The sequence below is a fragment of the Cheilinus undulatus genome, linkage group 11, assembly GCF_018320785.1.
Source record: "Cheilinus undulatus linkage group 11, ASM1832078v1, whole genome shotgun sequence".
NCBI classification, from domain to species: domain Eukaryota; kingdom Metazoa; phylum Chordata; class Actinopteri; order Labriformes; family Labridae; genus Cheilinus; species Cheilinus undulatus.
Genome location: NC_054875.1, coordinates 35,262,886 through 35,276,159, shown reverse-complemented (window position 1 = coordinate 35,276,159; position 13,274 = coordinate 35,262,886). Strand labels below are relative to the sequence as shown.

At 40.5% G+C, this 13,274-nt stretch overlaps 1 protein-coding gene across 3 annotated transcripts in view; it reads right to left on the bottom strand.

Annotated features, from left to right (window-relative positions):
• Positions 1–13,274, bottom strand: part of dlgap4a (discs, large (Drosophila) homolog-associated protein 4a) — a 154,068-nt gene continuing 140,794 nt past the window's right edge. The window contains exons 7-12 of one of the 3 annotated variants that reach the window (XM_041799397.1): positions 10,445–10,887; positions 10,075–10,172; positions 6,483–6,919; positions 5,412–5,503; positions 3,777–3,929; positions 1–3,066 (exon numbers count right to left, since the gene is read on the bottom strand). In XM_041799397.1, the coding sequence (XP_041655331.1) occupies positions 2,842–3,066; positions 3,777–3,929; positions 5,412–5,503; positions 6,483–6,919; positions 10,075–10,172; positions 10,445–10,887 (1,448 nt within the window). In that variant the 3' untranslated portion in view covers positions 1–2,841. The remainder of the gene's footprint in view (positions 3,067–3,776; positions 3,930–5,411; positions 5,504–6,482; positions 6,920–10,074; positions 10,173–10,444; positions 10,888–13,274) is intronic. The other 2 variants (XM_041799398.1, XM_041799399.1) reach the window with 2 other exon arrangements.

Genomic DNA, 13,274 nt, shown 5'->3' with positions numbered 1-13,274 from the left:
GAAGTCAGAACGGGCTTATGATTCTGTGTTTCTGTCCATCAAGCGTACACAATGACCCCCATTATTACCCCCAAAGATAGTCGCAAAAACAAGCTTGAATGTCTCAGGCAATTCTGTAAATTCAAAAACTGAATCAACGTAGAGAAAATTGCCTCGTCCACATGGTGGTTGAATAGCACATCTGCATCATGTGCCTCCAGAGTTGCATCTTCTGGTCATCGTTTGTCCATTTTGTAGCCCTTTAAAACTCAGGAAGTACTCGTAAACAAACTGTCTGAAGATCCCTGAACAGGTCATGCTCTCTTTAAAGTTCAGTGTGTGGGCAAATAAAGGGATCCAGCTCTCAAATGGTATGAAATAAAGGAGGAACTTTTCACCATTGTGTCACAGTTATAAACTCTTATGCACAGTACATACCCTGAATGCCTCACAAAAGTTTCAGGTCATTTTGCACGACTCAGTAAAAGGAGTACTGAAAATTCACTGGCAAGGATCTTTGTATAATTTCATATGTGAGAAGGCCATGCTTTAAGAGATTACACAGTAACAATAGAAAGTCTAATCTAACCTTATGATCTATTTCTGTGTAATATTAACTCAAAAGCTAATATTACTTTTGTTTTATGGATGAGTGCGATAAAAAGAGCAAGAATGATGACCAGGACATGTAGCAAAGGGATGTTTAATGATTTCTTTGGACAATGAAATGCACATGTCCATTGTTGATGTCATACAAATAAGAGAATAAGAAAATCAACAACTCGGTGTTGTGTCAGCATTCCCAGTTCAACTTCTTTTTTGTTCGATGTTAACCAAAGATTCAAAATGGAGCAGAAAAAGATGTTTGGAGTGTCATACAAGGACTGACCAGTAGGGGGAGAGCCAGCTCTTACAAAGGAAACAAGTGAGTGAACCTACATTTGTGCACAGCTATGTCCAGTTTCACTCATGTACCCTAAGTGTGGCAGAAGACACCAGTGCTTTCATCAGAGTGTCATGAGCTTCAGGGCATAACAGATGAGGAGAGGGCTGATGCAAAAACATAACTCTACTGAGAATGCACACAGAAATCATGAGCAGATTAAATAAAAGTTCACTTTAAATAAAGCTTGTATTAATGACACTGAAATGTTGATGATCGCTGCCATCTTGGCACAAAATGAAGTCCCAGCACCATTTATAATTATAATTACAGAAGTCGACACGTGTTTAGGCTGACCTCATTTTGGATGAAAAACAAAACAACCAAAAAAAAAAAGTGTACCACAGTTTTTCACTCTCTACAAACAGAGGTGGGAGTTCAAGCTGCTAGAAGGGGGAGTGAAGAGAACAGCTGATGATAGCAGGAACATTAAGCCTGGTCGACACTGCACCAAACCTTGCCAAAAGTTTGTCTAATTTTAGAACACTGAGTTGGTCTGGAATTGAAATATCTGGCAATGTCTCTGAGAATTTGGCTAATTCATTTGTTGTATAATAAATAATCCATCCATAGTGGTTTTTACTGTTCAGTTTAGAACGTTCAACCTGAGATTTTTGTCAGTTCATAAAGAAAACATTCATCTAAAAAAGGAAAAATCCTACTGGAAATGTTGGGTTTCATTATTTAAGACTGGGTACCTACTGCATTGCTTGCACTTCATTATTGCTCTGCTATGCCATGATTTCTCCGTTCCAGAAGCAAGCAAACCCCCACCCGCTCACAAATAGTCTGGTTGAATGGGAATGCCATATCAAGTGGTGAATGTCTTGGTCCCCTGCATCACGCGAGGGATGCAGTGAAAGTCAGAATGATTAGGTGAACAAAATAAAGGGCGGGCAAACTTGATCTGAGGTGAGTGGAAAAGTGCAGTGATCAAGTCGACATGAGCTGTTAATGCATAACATTTCATACATTCCTCTGTAGCTCACTGGCTGGGCAGTCATTACCTCGCATCCCTTCACGAAAACAAACAAATGTAAGACTTTAACAATGGGAAATATTCACAGACACAGACTGTGTAGTGTGTGTTTGTGAGAAAGGAGAGGAAAGAGAGAGGCGGAGTGAAATGATTGCATCAAGTGCTAATATATCATGACAGTACATGTACTTGATCTATAAAAAACTACCTTGGTACTGAACACTGACCTCTTTCTAACAAATAATCTGGTATACAACATTTACAAAATGAACATTGTAATAGTGTGATATTTTAGAATATATATGCTACTGCCTTCCTCTGGTTCTCTGCATTTTTAAACCTCTGAGTACATTAACATCACCTTAGAATTCTTACACAGTAAAGCGTACACACCACACCCGACGAGTGGCAGCCTAATACAAATAGAGAACAGGAAGACTCTGTGGACAGTGAGTACACCTGCATGTGTGTGTCCTGAGTGTGTGTGGATGGTAGCTCAGCTCGTAAACCAGGCAGCCACGACTTGCCGGTAGACTCAGCAGTGAAGGGAGTTTTTTTAAGAGAGTAAACTTCTGGGATACCAAGATTTCTTCAGCTCACAAGGTACAGGATGTCCTTATTCCAAGATACTTGCACATTTAAGACAGTCCTGATATACTTTAGGAGATAATAATTATTATAACGTCAATAATAACAATAACAATAGTATTAAACATCTGTCAAGATTATTTCAGTCCCATGGCAGCAGCGTGATGATCTGCATTATTCTGGATTGTTCTTCTGTGCCCTGTGATCCCCTCCTGTCATCAGGGATCAGGCCTCTGTGCATCCGTAGTACATCTGTGTGTTTGTCTCAGATTTATTTGTGTGTTTTTTTTGTGTCAATGAACATCTGAAGTGAGTCAGGAATTTTGCTCGATGATCGGTTGCTGGTTCACTCTCAGAGGCGGGTCTGGGCCTCGGGAACGTAGATTTCGATGCTGTCTGCGCTTTCTGTGGCGGAGTTCTGTCGTACTGATGCTGCGCGCTTCGCTGCCATCAGCCGTTTCCTGGCTTCTTGCCGCTGCTTGTCCACGGCTGAGTCCACGCTCCTGTCTTTCCCTGCTGACAGCTTGGGTTTAGACTGCTTCTTTGGCACCGATGATGGAAGCTGCTTGTTTTCATCCTGCAGAAATCATGTCACAAAGGGCATGAGATGAGGTACAAGCTGTAAATGTAACCATCACAATAAAAAAATGCTGTTATGTATTAAGCATTTATAAGACGATCATATAATAAAACTCCTCAGTGGTTGACGTTTAGGATGTAAACTAGATCCCACTGTCAAAAAAATGTCAGAAACTTGACAAAAGAGAAAGTTTGAGGTCCTCAAATCAGTCTGATGATGGCCTGCATAGCTGAGCATGTTGGTATGTTTTAATGAGTCTGTAGCTCTGATGAAATAAAAGCTTTTTATCACCCATCAGATTGGCTTAGACTTCTATCTCTGAAATTTCTGTCATTTTTGACAACGGGAGTGATGGGGTTCTAGTTTTCATCCTAAACATCAATCATCTAACTTCTAAGCTGGATCCCTACACTGACAAGCACCAGAGGGACACATTTTTCCAGATTTTCCACTCCCATGCAACACTTCATGCATCTGCTTTTGTTTCAAACCTTCCCCAGTGACTGGGGAAGTTGTTGTTTCAAATCTTTCCCAGTCAACACTGAGATATGCCAAAATTTGTTTGGTTGGATTAACAAGCTAAAAAGCAAAGCTTTTCAATTCCCAATGATCTATAAAGACAAATCGGCAAGGCCTCACTTTGGAGAAGCTGGTGTCAACACTATGTTGTATTCCTACTTCAAAAATGACAATGCAACAGCAATCACCTTTTTCTCTGGTTTCTCAGGAAGCTGCCAGTTGTTGGCTTTTAGCTGGTAGAGCTCATCGAACTTCATGCTGATGTCTTCTATCGAAAGCTGCAGCAGGTCCCAGAACCCGGCCAGATCCTGTGCTGTTGGTCGTGGGTTGGCGTTTGCGTTCTGAGGAAAATAAGACAGAACATATATGTGAGGAATGACTAGCTTTAGTCAAATCAGAGAGGACTTGACATTTCCCTCATTATAAATCTCTCAGGCTGCCTCCAATTCAGCAAACAATAAAGGAGAATACATTTTATATCAATAAAGTACTCTTAGTATATTAAAGAGTAATCTTTTTCAGAATAAACTCTATCCATATGGGGATTAAGTAGTAAAGTCAGTTAGTTAATAATATATATATATTTTTTTAACCTATGCCTCTTCGCATCTTACACGACAACTTGATTCTCAGGGGGTCAAAATATGCATTGCAACTACCCTCTACAGTTTAAAAAAATCTACTGCAACTGATTTCTTTAAAAATTTTCTACTGGCGGACCTGGTGCTTCTTGATGTACATGGTGCCAAGTTTAATCTCAACAGAACAATTACCGCCCAATGACAGCGTGACATCGCTGTGACACTTCAGAATTATTTGTAATGTAGTGCTGTTGCCCAGGATAGCAAATAAACTGTTTTTTACAAAACAGGCCAATAATAAACAAGCTTATGTATTCTCTATCATTGTTTCCCCATTTACACCATCTTTCATTAAAAAGCAACCTTTAATTAATTGGTAGTGGCAATAAGCGGAAGTTTCGTAGGTAAAAGCAGGATCAACCAATCAAAATGCTGATGGAAGCTAGGATTGTGGGTAGTCTAGTGCTGTTGCCCTAGATTGTGAATAAATTGTGTTTCTCTTAGTGTAAAATATACAAAGTTGCATGGTTTGCATGACCATACATCGTTTCTATGGCAAGTGGTTTTAACATTTAAAAGTTAAGTTTGACTATCCGGAATTGACATTGTAGATATCTGTAATTCAATTTTGCCTAATGTTAATTTCGGATAGTCAAACTTAGCTTTTAAATGTTAAAACCGCTTGCCATACGTTTCACACTATGGTAGCTTGCTTCACGTGTACCTTGAATGATTGTGACTATATTGTTCATAACCAAATTTAAAAAGTAGCAGATACTGAATGGTGTAGTGGCTGATAAGGAGTGGGCATGTCTTATCCCCCCTCCCTCCTAGCCTTTTCCATGACGTTGTAAAGACATATTTTGAAATTCCAGGGTAGATGCAACTCAGCTGAAACCTCAGGGTTTAGTTACTCTTTAAATGATGAAACGGGGTCTGTAACAGAGGACATCTATCCAGGAGAACAACAGGATGATTGAGACAAATAAACAAAGTAAAATGTAACAGTAATAAGAAGTCATATATCCACAGGAATATGATGTTTCTGCTTGAAAAGACAATTTCAAATTTAAATTAAATGCAACAGGATGTTTGCATGCCACTGAATTGAGAACTAACTAGGTAGGCAGGAGAAAGATAAGACAACTGGGTCAGTAAGGGACTGGAAGACTATTAAATGACATGAAGTAAGACTGGATGGTTAGAAAGGAGGATAGGGTAGGATGTAGAACAGCCACTCACCAAGTTCTCATTACAGAGCCCTCTGAACTGCTCAAACTTCTGAGATATCAGGAGCTGAGCGCTGCCAACTGCACTGCGGATCGTCCCCAACACTACAAAGGAGATGAATATAACAAACCGGGGTAAGTAAATAAATACACAACAAAATGAAGAAGACATGAAGAGACTCCTGCTTGAAAATGCAAACAAGAATTCTTCAGAACTTTAGAGATACAGTATGTAAAAGCGGTTCGAGAACTGCACTAAGACAGGATGACTGTAGAGTTTATTGCTCCTGTCTTGTAATAAAATATTCATGTTAACATTTACAGTTTCACATTCACTGACAGTAAATGATTTCCTTACAAGTAACTCGATCTTTGGGAGGATAACAAATGACTCTTTATTCAGCTATTTTCTGACTTATATTTGCATGTAAATGGAAATTCATAATTTAGGCTCACAGAGAGCAGGAGGAAGGATAATCGGATGAAGCCTCTACAGCTGGTCTGCGTCTTACTCATTCATATTTAAGACACTGCAGAGATAGATCAGCCTAAAAGCCTGAGTGGGAATCTGGGAGATGAGACAGTGCAATGACTGCGGTGGCTGTTATCACGGCGAAAACAAAGCTTCCTCCTACTATAATGAGCAGCTGTACTGTGAGTCAATGGCTGCAATGATCCTGCTGTGTCTCACTGTCTGCTGTCAACATGTATGAGGTTTGACCCAATAACCTGCCTGTGAACCTTAGTAACAGAGACCAAAACATCCTTGATGTTCCTGACCTAATGAGAAACAGTGATTTTTTGTGGGATTTTAAATCCATTTCTGTTCAAATGTATTCTTCTTTTTGATATGAGGTCTCTCATATCAGCATAAAACTAGGATGAGATTTAATACGCTGCCTTTAAACTTCACTCCACTTATGAGTCATACATATGAAAAAGGCTGGTGACAGTTTCCCTTCTTGCTTAAAAAAGGCAGATTAATGGCTTATATCACAGCAATTTACAGAATTCAAGATACACAGAGAACCTCCGTATTGGCATATGTAAATATTTCCAAAGTGTCTTCATACAACTCACTCACCCTCCTCTGAAAGCTTGTTGTCTTTGGTCTCCTGCTCCATCTGTTGACACCAGCCCTCCATGCGGCCTGTTTCCGCCTGCAGCAGCTTCAGAAACCAGTTCCCGTCTCTGAGGCAAGCTGGCGTGCTGGACTGAACGCCATCTCCGGGGGTGCTGCAGTTTCCCGTCTCCAGGCTGGGATCTGGCGGTGGCAGCGAGGAGGGGTCTAAAGCTGGGTCCAAAGTCTCCGGGGGCGAGGTCGGTATCCTGGATGAGGCCGAGCTGTTTTTAAGGGGCTTCTGTTCCATGGCTTTGTCCTGTCTGCTGGGCGCGTTGGTATTCTCTGTTTTACTGTTGGTGCAGTTGGCTGTGTTGTTTTCTGTGGGTGCGGCATCCTGGGGCTCCTGAGGCTCAGTCTCTGTGTTTTGTCTGGAGGCCATGCTGCTGTCCCGGCTGAGACTGCAGAAACATGCATAAACATCAGCTTGTGACAGGCATCAGACATTGAAGTAAAGTGTCAAACGAGTCTCCCAGTTACAGATTGAGGTCAGTGAGTTTAACTGACAGCACATTAAGGCAGCTGATGGTGCAGTATCATCTTTTGCAAAGGGGCACAAAAAGTCACGAAATACATAGCATGAGGGATAGTATACAACAGGGAATAAGACACGAATCAGGTATATAGCATGAACGCTGATGGACTGCTGGCTTCAGAGATAATCGGGAAGAGAGAAAAAGTAACCAGGCTGTAAAACAAATCTAATTAAGGGAAATTACATTTCGCTGAAAAGTTTAAATGACAATTTTCTCTCCATGTTCAGCTCTCTACAGTCAAAACAAGATTAAAAGGACATCAATCAGTGCCCTGGGCTGCTGTGCTGCTGCCAGACTGACTGCTGATGACCTTAGAAACACTCCACTGCATAGAATTCAAATTTCCCAGCTACATGGGTGAATAATAAAAGAATGACATTGTGATCATTAGCAGTTCTGGAAGAAAAAGCATAGTTTCATAGTGCTAATGATGAAAAATTCCATGGGGTATGGAAATGTACATTGATATATATGTTTAAAAGGGGCATTTTTCCATTAACCTGGTTTATTTTGGCAGCACTTTACCAGTAGTGGTGCATTCAGTCTGGATGCTCATTATATCAACAATTTTATTTTTCTATATAGCACCTGTTCCCTAAAGACGCATATTTACTGTGCACAAAATCATCTCAGTTTCTCCATATGTTTCTGCTGTTAAGTTAGGCATCAGTGGAAAGGCATACACACAATATGCTTTAATATATGAAGTACACCTTGTCTTCACCAGGGATGGAGATCATCGACTTTTATTGATACTGAAATCCTAAATGATATCAATCTGAGTCATTATCAATAATACTATTGAGGCTTTCATGCTGTTCGATGGAAGGACAAAATGGTGATACATTTCAACAAAAGAGTGGTAAGCTGGGTAGCATTTAAATTAAACCACTGAGCCCTAAGCTATTTTTAACCACGGTATCTCTCCTGGACTTACTGTCTTTAAAAAGCTTGTAAAACATCAACCCTGTGATGTACAATTAAGCTCAAAACATCGTTTTTTTTTCGTTTTGTTTTTTTCAGGACAACCTGGGCTTTAAAAATGTGTGCTACAGTAATGTCACTTGACTTTTTAAAAAAGTTACGGGACTATAAAGACAACACTAAACAGAAACTAAAACTTTTTCATGTGTGACACACAATAAACAAAGACTTCTTTCGCACAAATGTGTTCTCTCATCTCTTGGAGAACGAAAAGCAAAAAAAAAAAGCAAAAATAATTAATTCTGTGTCAAAGGGTCTTCACAATATTAACCTATCTACAAAAAAGTCCTTGTGCTACTTTGTGTTAGCTTTATTTGAGTCATTTTTCAAAGCAGGTCCTGTCTGCAGTGACAAAGAGGGCCACATCACAGGCTAGCTGCTTATTTTCTCTCCATTATAAGCTGCTCTGGCTATGTACAGGACATATACACGCAGTTTGACAAAGAATGACGAGATGACAGAACAGCCTGCCATTGGTTGTTACAGCCCAGTCAGAATACAATGTGGGATACAAACGGACAACATGGAGGACAGCAGCAGTTCCCAGTGGATCAAAGAATATGTTGTATATGCTGTTCTACATGGTGGTAGCTGAAGAGCAGAAGACACGAACACAATCATGTTATATTCAATAATTGTTGCTGTTGGCTGACTCGCGCATGCTGGTTAGGTGGGCAATGAAGTGATTGTTTCAGGAAAGATGCAATTGGTTAGGGTTGGGTATCGTTTGAATTTTTTCTGATACCAGTGCTAAATCGATACATATTACACAGTGCCAGTGTCCTCATGTTTCTTTTAATGACAACTGTCAATATAACAATATAACATATGTAAACTAGATGAATAAATAACATAGGGCTATTAAGTTTGTTTCATAAAGGGACTAAGTAGAGACCTGCTCTGTAGGAAAGGTATCCTTAAATGGCTTCTGTTGTGATCGGGCGCTATGTAGAAAACACAATTAAATGAAAATTAACTCAACCTTCAAGGGGGGCGGGGGTGCTGTTGGGGAGCTGGGGCGCCCCCTAATATAATGGTAGGGGAAACACTGTACAGAGTACTGATATGAAGTATTGATACCTGTGTTATGATTCAGTCCAATAGGTATTGAATATGTTGGTACCGGTACCATGTCTGTTCCAGATTTTGATACTCATCCCTACACTTGGTTGTACACACGGAGATGAAACAGTTGGCATATACAGATTTGTTCACTCTGGGACCTGGTCTCAAAAAGTAGCATTTCCGGACTCCAAAAACACCGGTTCCGTGTGAATGAAATGCAGATATGATCAAAACTTTAGCGGAAACTCCTAAACTAGTCTCTGTGTGGACAGCCCCTAAAACATAAACCAATTAAAAAGGTTTTGATTCAATCCGTTAGATCTTTACTATTATTATTAGACTGCATTATTATTTTCACATAACAGTCATTTTAGTGAGAAGACCTTCAATGCATCGTAGTATAACCATTTGTCAGCTAACTAGTGAGCTAATTTGCTTTTCTTCTGCCCATTTCATCACAAATTTCAACACTGAATTAATATTTCTGAACAGGACTTGCTACACAGTTATGAAGCACGTTTTAGCACTGATCTGAGCAGATGAGGAGGAAAGTTGTTCTGTAGCAGAATAAGGCCAGTTCTATCAGTGCATGCTCTCACTCCCAGCACAGCTGGAGTCCTTTTTCGTCAATCCGACAGTTGAGTCTATAGCATTTTGATTTGATTTGATGCACAGTGTTGATGTGCTGTGAGCTTAGGCTCCCTCTTGTAAGAACTGGCGCATGTTTTTGCACCAAAAAAAAGATGAAATAGCATGAAGTCACAGAACCATAACACTTGATAGCAGTATTCATATGCTAAAACATTATTGATTTTCAGGTTTTGAAAATTACAGAACAGGGTTTCATGTACTCTTGTTTTGACCTCCACCCCTAGTCTTTACATTAACCTTTTTAAGAATGCAACAGATACATATAACCAGGTGACTTGTGGCTATTTTCACCGCTACATAAAATCTGAGAGTATACTTACGGCCTGCCGTTTTCCACCTGGACTCCAATCGACTGAAACTTGAGGGGTGCAGTCAGGGGTAGTGGTTCCTCTCTTAAAACTGGCAAAAGGCAATCCACCTAGAGCATTATTGATGACAAGAACAGTTAGATACAGCTTTAAGATGATGCAACTCTATGTGAACAAATCAAATCAAATCAAATATATTAAAAAAAAACTCTCTCTTCGCTGCAGGACAGAAAGATATAGAAGATCTTTCATACCATCAGCAATAAGCATATATAATTCTACCATAAACAGATGAGACTCCCGACAAATGAATTTCCCTTCAGGGATAAACAAAGTTATTGTATTGTATTGTATTGTATTGTAAAAGGCAGATAGATCTTACCTGAACTCCAATAGAGGACAATTTCCTCTTGGGTGCAGTTGGGGGCTGCTCTAGGGTGACACCTATGCTCAGGGTGTCATTTTGGAGCTGGGTGGAAGTGGAAATAGTGCTAGCAGCGACAGTGGTGGTTGTGGTGGTGGCGGGATGGAGGTCACGAGGGGCTGGAACAGGAGGTACAGTGGCTGCACTGGTTGTAAGGGTTGCAGTGGGGGCAAGGGCTGGTGGAGGCTGGATCCCCTTAGCCAGACTGCCCGTGCGGATGCTACAGAGACTGTCGTCGGAGTTGCTGCGTCCTGATTGGCTGTTGGCCTCGCTGCCACGGTCCTGCTGGTCAAGATATGTGTCTTGGGCTGACTCTGTGCTGCTCTGTAACGTCACTGAGATGAGGGGCTTGGATGTGGTGCGGGGTGGGACTGGAGGTGGCGCTCTCCTATTGCTGACTTCTGGTTGAAAACAGAGATTAAAAACAAAAAGAATAGCTTAGAAATGTCATCTTTGTAAATTTAGATATCAGAAAGAAAGCTAAGGGAATATGGGATTGCTTCTCCACAGAGGCCATCTGGTGCCTATCAGCTCTCAGACATAAAACCATAAACACGGCTTATCTGCAAAATAAACTTGCATTTTGCCCTTATTGCTGCCTCTATCAGTCTGTTTGTAAAGCTAGCTGTGTTTTCTATAAATCTGCTGTTGGCCGTGTTTCTTTGACGTCAGCGTGTCTATGGGGATCTTCTGTAACATGACACACCTTCACAACCCTTTTGCTCTGGGGACTGTCACACAAGACAACCCTGCCTTCAAGGAACAACCGAAGAACAGGAAATAAAGCATCCCTTTTGCTTTTTCCTGTTTGCAAGGACCATGAAAATATGCAAATAACAACAGTCATATCCTTTTTTTTTCAATGCTTATGTTTTTAATGTTGTGTTCCACTGCCAACCATGAGTACCGGAGCTTCAAGCATCTTAGAGGCTAAAATGAAGATGCGCTGTGTTGAAATGCCTTTTGTTAAATCTCCATTATTTACAGGCCAATCTGCTGTTAGTTAGTTTTAACATATGACTTTAAGTGTATTGCTAGTCATGTGTTATTCCTGCTCTGCTCTGTACACAATCAGCTAAAAATGAGAGCATTAATGATGGGGAAATAACATTCAACACTGGGCTCCTCAGCTGATTACTTCAACTATTGACTTTTAGGGAGCAGCATCAAGTGGATGTTATGAAATGACGACATGAAGACCTGCAAAGGAAGAAAAAGAAATGGGAGAAAGTAACACCCATCTCCCTAGTAAATAATAATAATACATTTAATTTATAAAGCGCTTTTCAAAACTCAAAGACACTGTCCAAAAGTTAAGACATTACATACCAAAGACCCTATAACAGCTAAACAGACAACAAGCAAACAACAAGTAATCAGACAAGCAGATAATCAAGCAGCAAAAGACAAGACAACAGAATCAAAAATTAAAATCCAGTTTTAAAAGGTGAGTTTTGAGCAGGGATTTGAATGTGGAGGAGTCCGTACAGTCTTGGATATGGTTAGGGAGTTAGTTCCAGAGGGAGGGGGTGGCTATGGAGAAGGCTCTGTCCCCCCAGGAAATAATCTGCTTTAGAACTTAACAGCAGTAGTAGCTGTTTGCTGGGTTTTTTCACCCCCTCCCTTTTTAAAATAGGCTTACTCTCACCCCATTTACAAATCTTCTGAATAACATATCTAAAGTATTGTGTTTTCTTACATAAATCCATACTTTTTTACAATTCAATCCCCATCATTTTTTTGAGCAAATCCATAAATACCCACATTCAGGAGACTACTTAGAGTGACATATTTTGACTCTGACACACGTGACCCTTTGGTTCCCAAACTCTTTCACCAGAAACTGAAATGAGGCCTGAAAGAGGACAAGCATTGGGTCACGACAGTCTGACTCAGGCACATGGAACAGGGCTGGTTCCTCCCTCTCTGTCATCAGTCTTGACTACAGGGTTGTGGTGGATAATACAGGGTTAACCACAGCACTACAACAACATGAGAAACCAGGAAAAACCACCGGCTTTCTACAGGAATCGAAGGGGGAATTTGTGTAGATGCTATTTAGACAGCTGGCTGACTGTTAACATGTGACACAGAGAATTTCTGAAGCAACAGCAGAGAAATACCTCCAATCAATAACTATATTCACATGGATAAAATATGTCTACAAAAATCTGCTGACCAGGAAAGTTATTGTAAGACTTGAAGTCAATTACAAATCGCAGTATTTATACCCTCTAGTGTTGGTTTCAATCTAAATAGCAGCCTAACACCCTGTAATTGGGAGGGTGCTGCACTTCCGTCATCAGTCAGTGACTCACAGTAAAGCCTTCATTAAATCCCACCAACATACACAAACATGGCTATGGAATCCACTGCATGTAGCTCATGAGTCGCTCATACAGCCTCGGCAGTTTGCGACAAATCTCATCATCCAACCCTAAAAGGACAAAGATGCACTTCTTGTAGTCCTCATAGCAGAGATGCATGACATTCCCCAAGTTAATAATTGAGTCCTGACTACTACACCCCAAGTCCAAACACATGCCTCGACCCCATTTGCGTGTCTATAAGGCTGCTCTGCATCTCCTACTCACAGCCAGCTCTACAGAAATAAATCTAAACATTCCCACGATGTAATGTATCATCTACTCTGTGCCAAATGTATTTTAACCATGCATGTGCAGGTCTGGCAAAAAGCAAACAGGCTAAATAATGTTTATGAACATACAGTCAAAGTGAAGTGTGCTAAATGCAGATTATTCACACCTTAGTGTGATATATAGTGTGG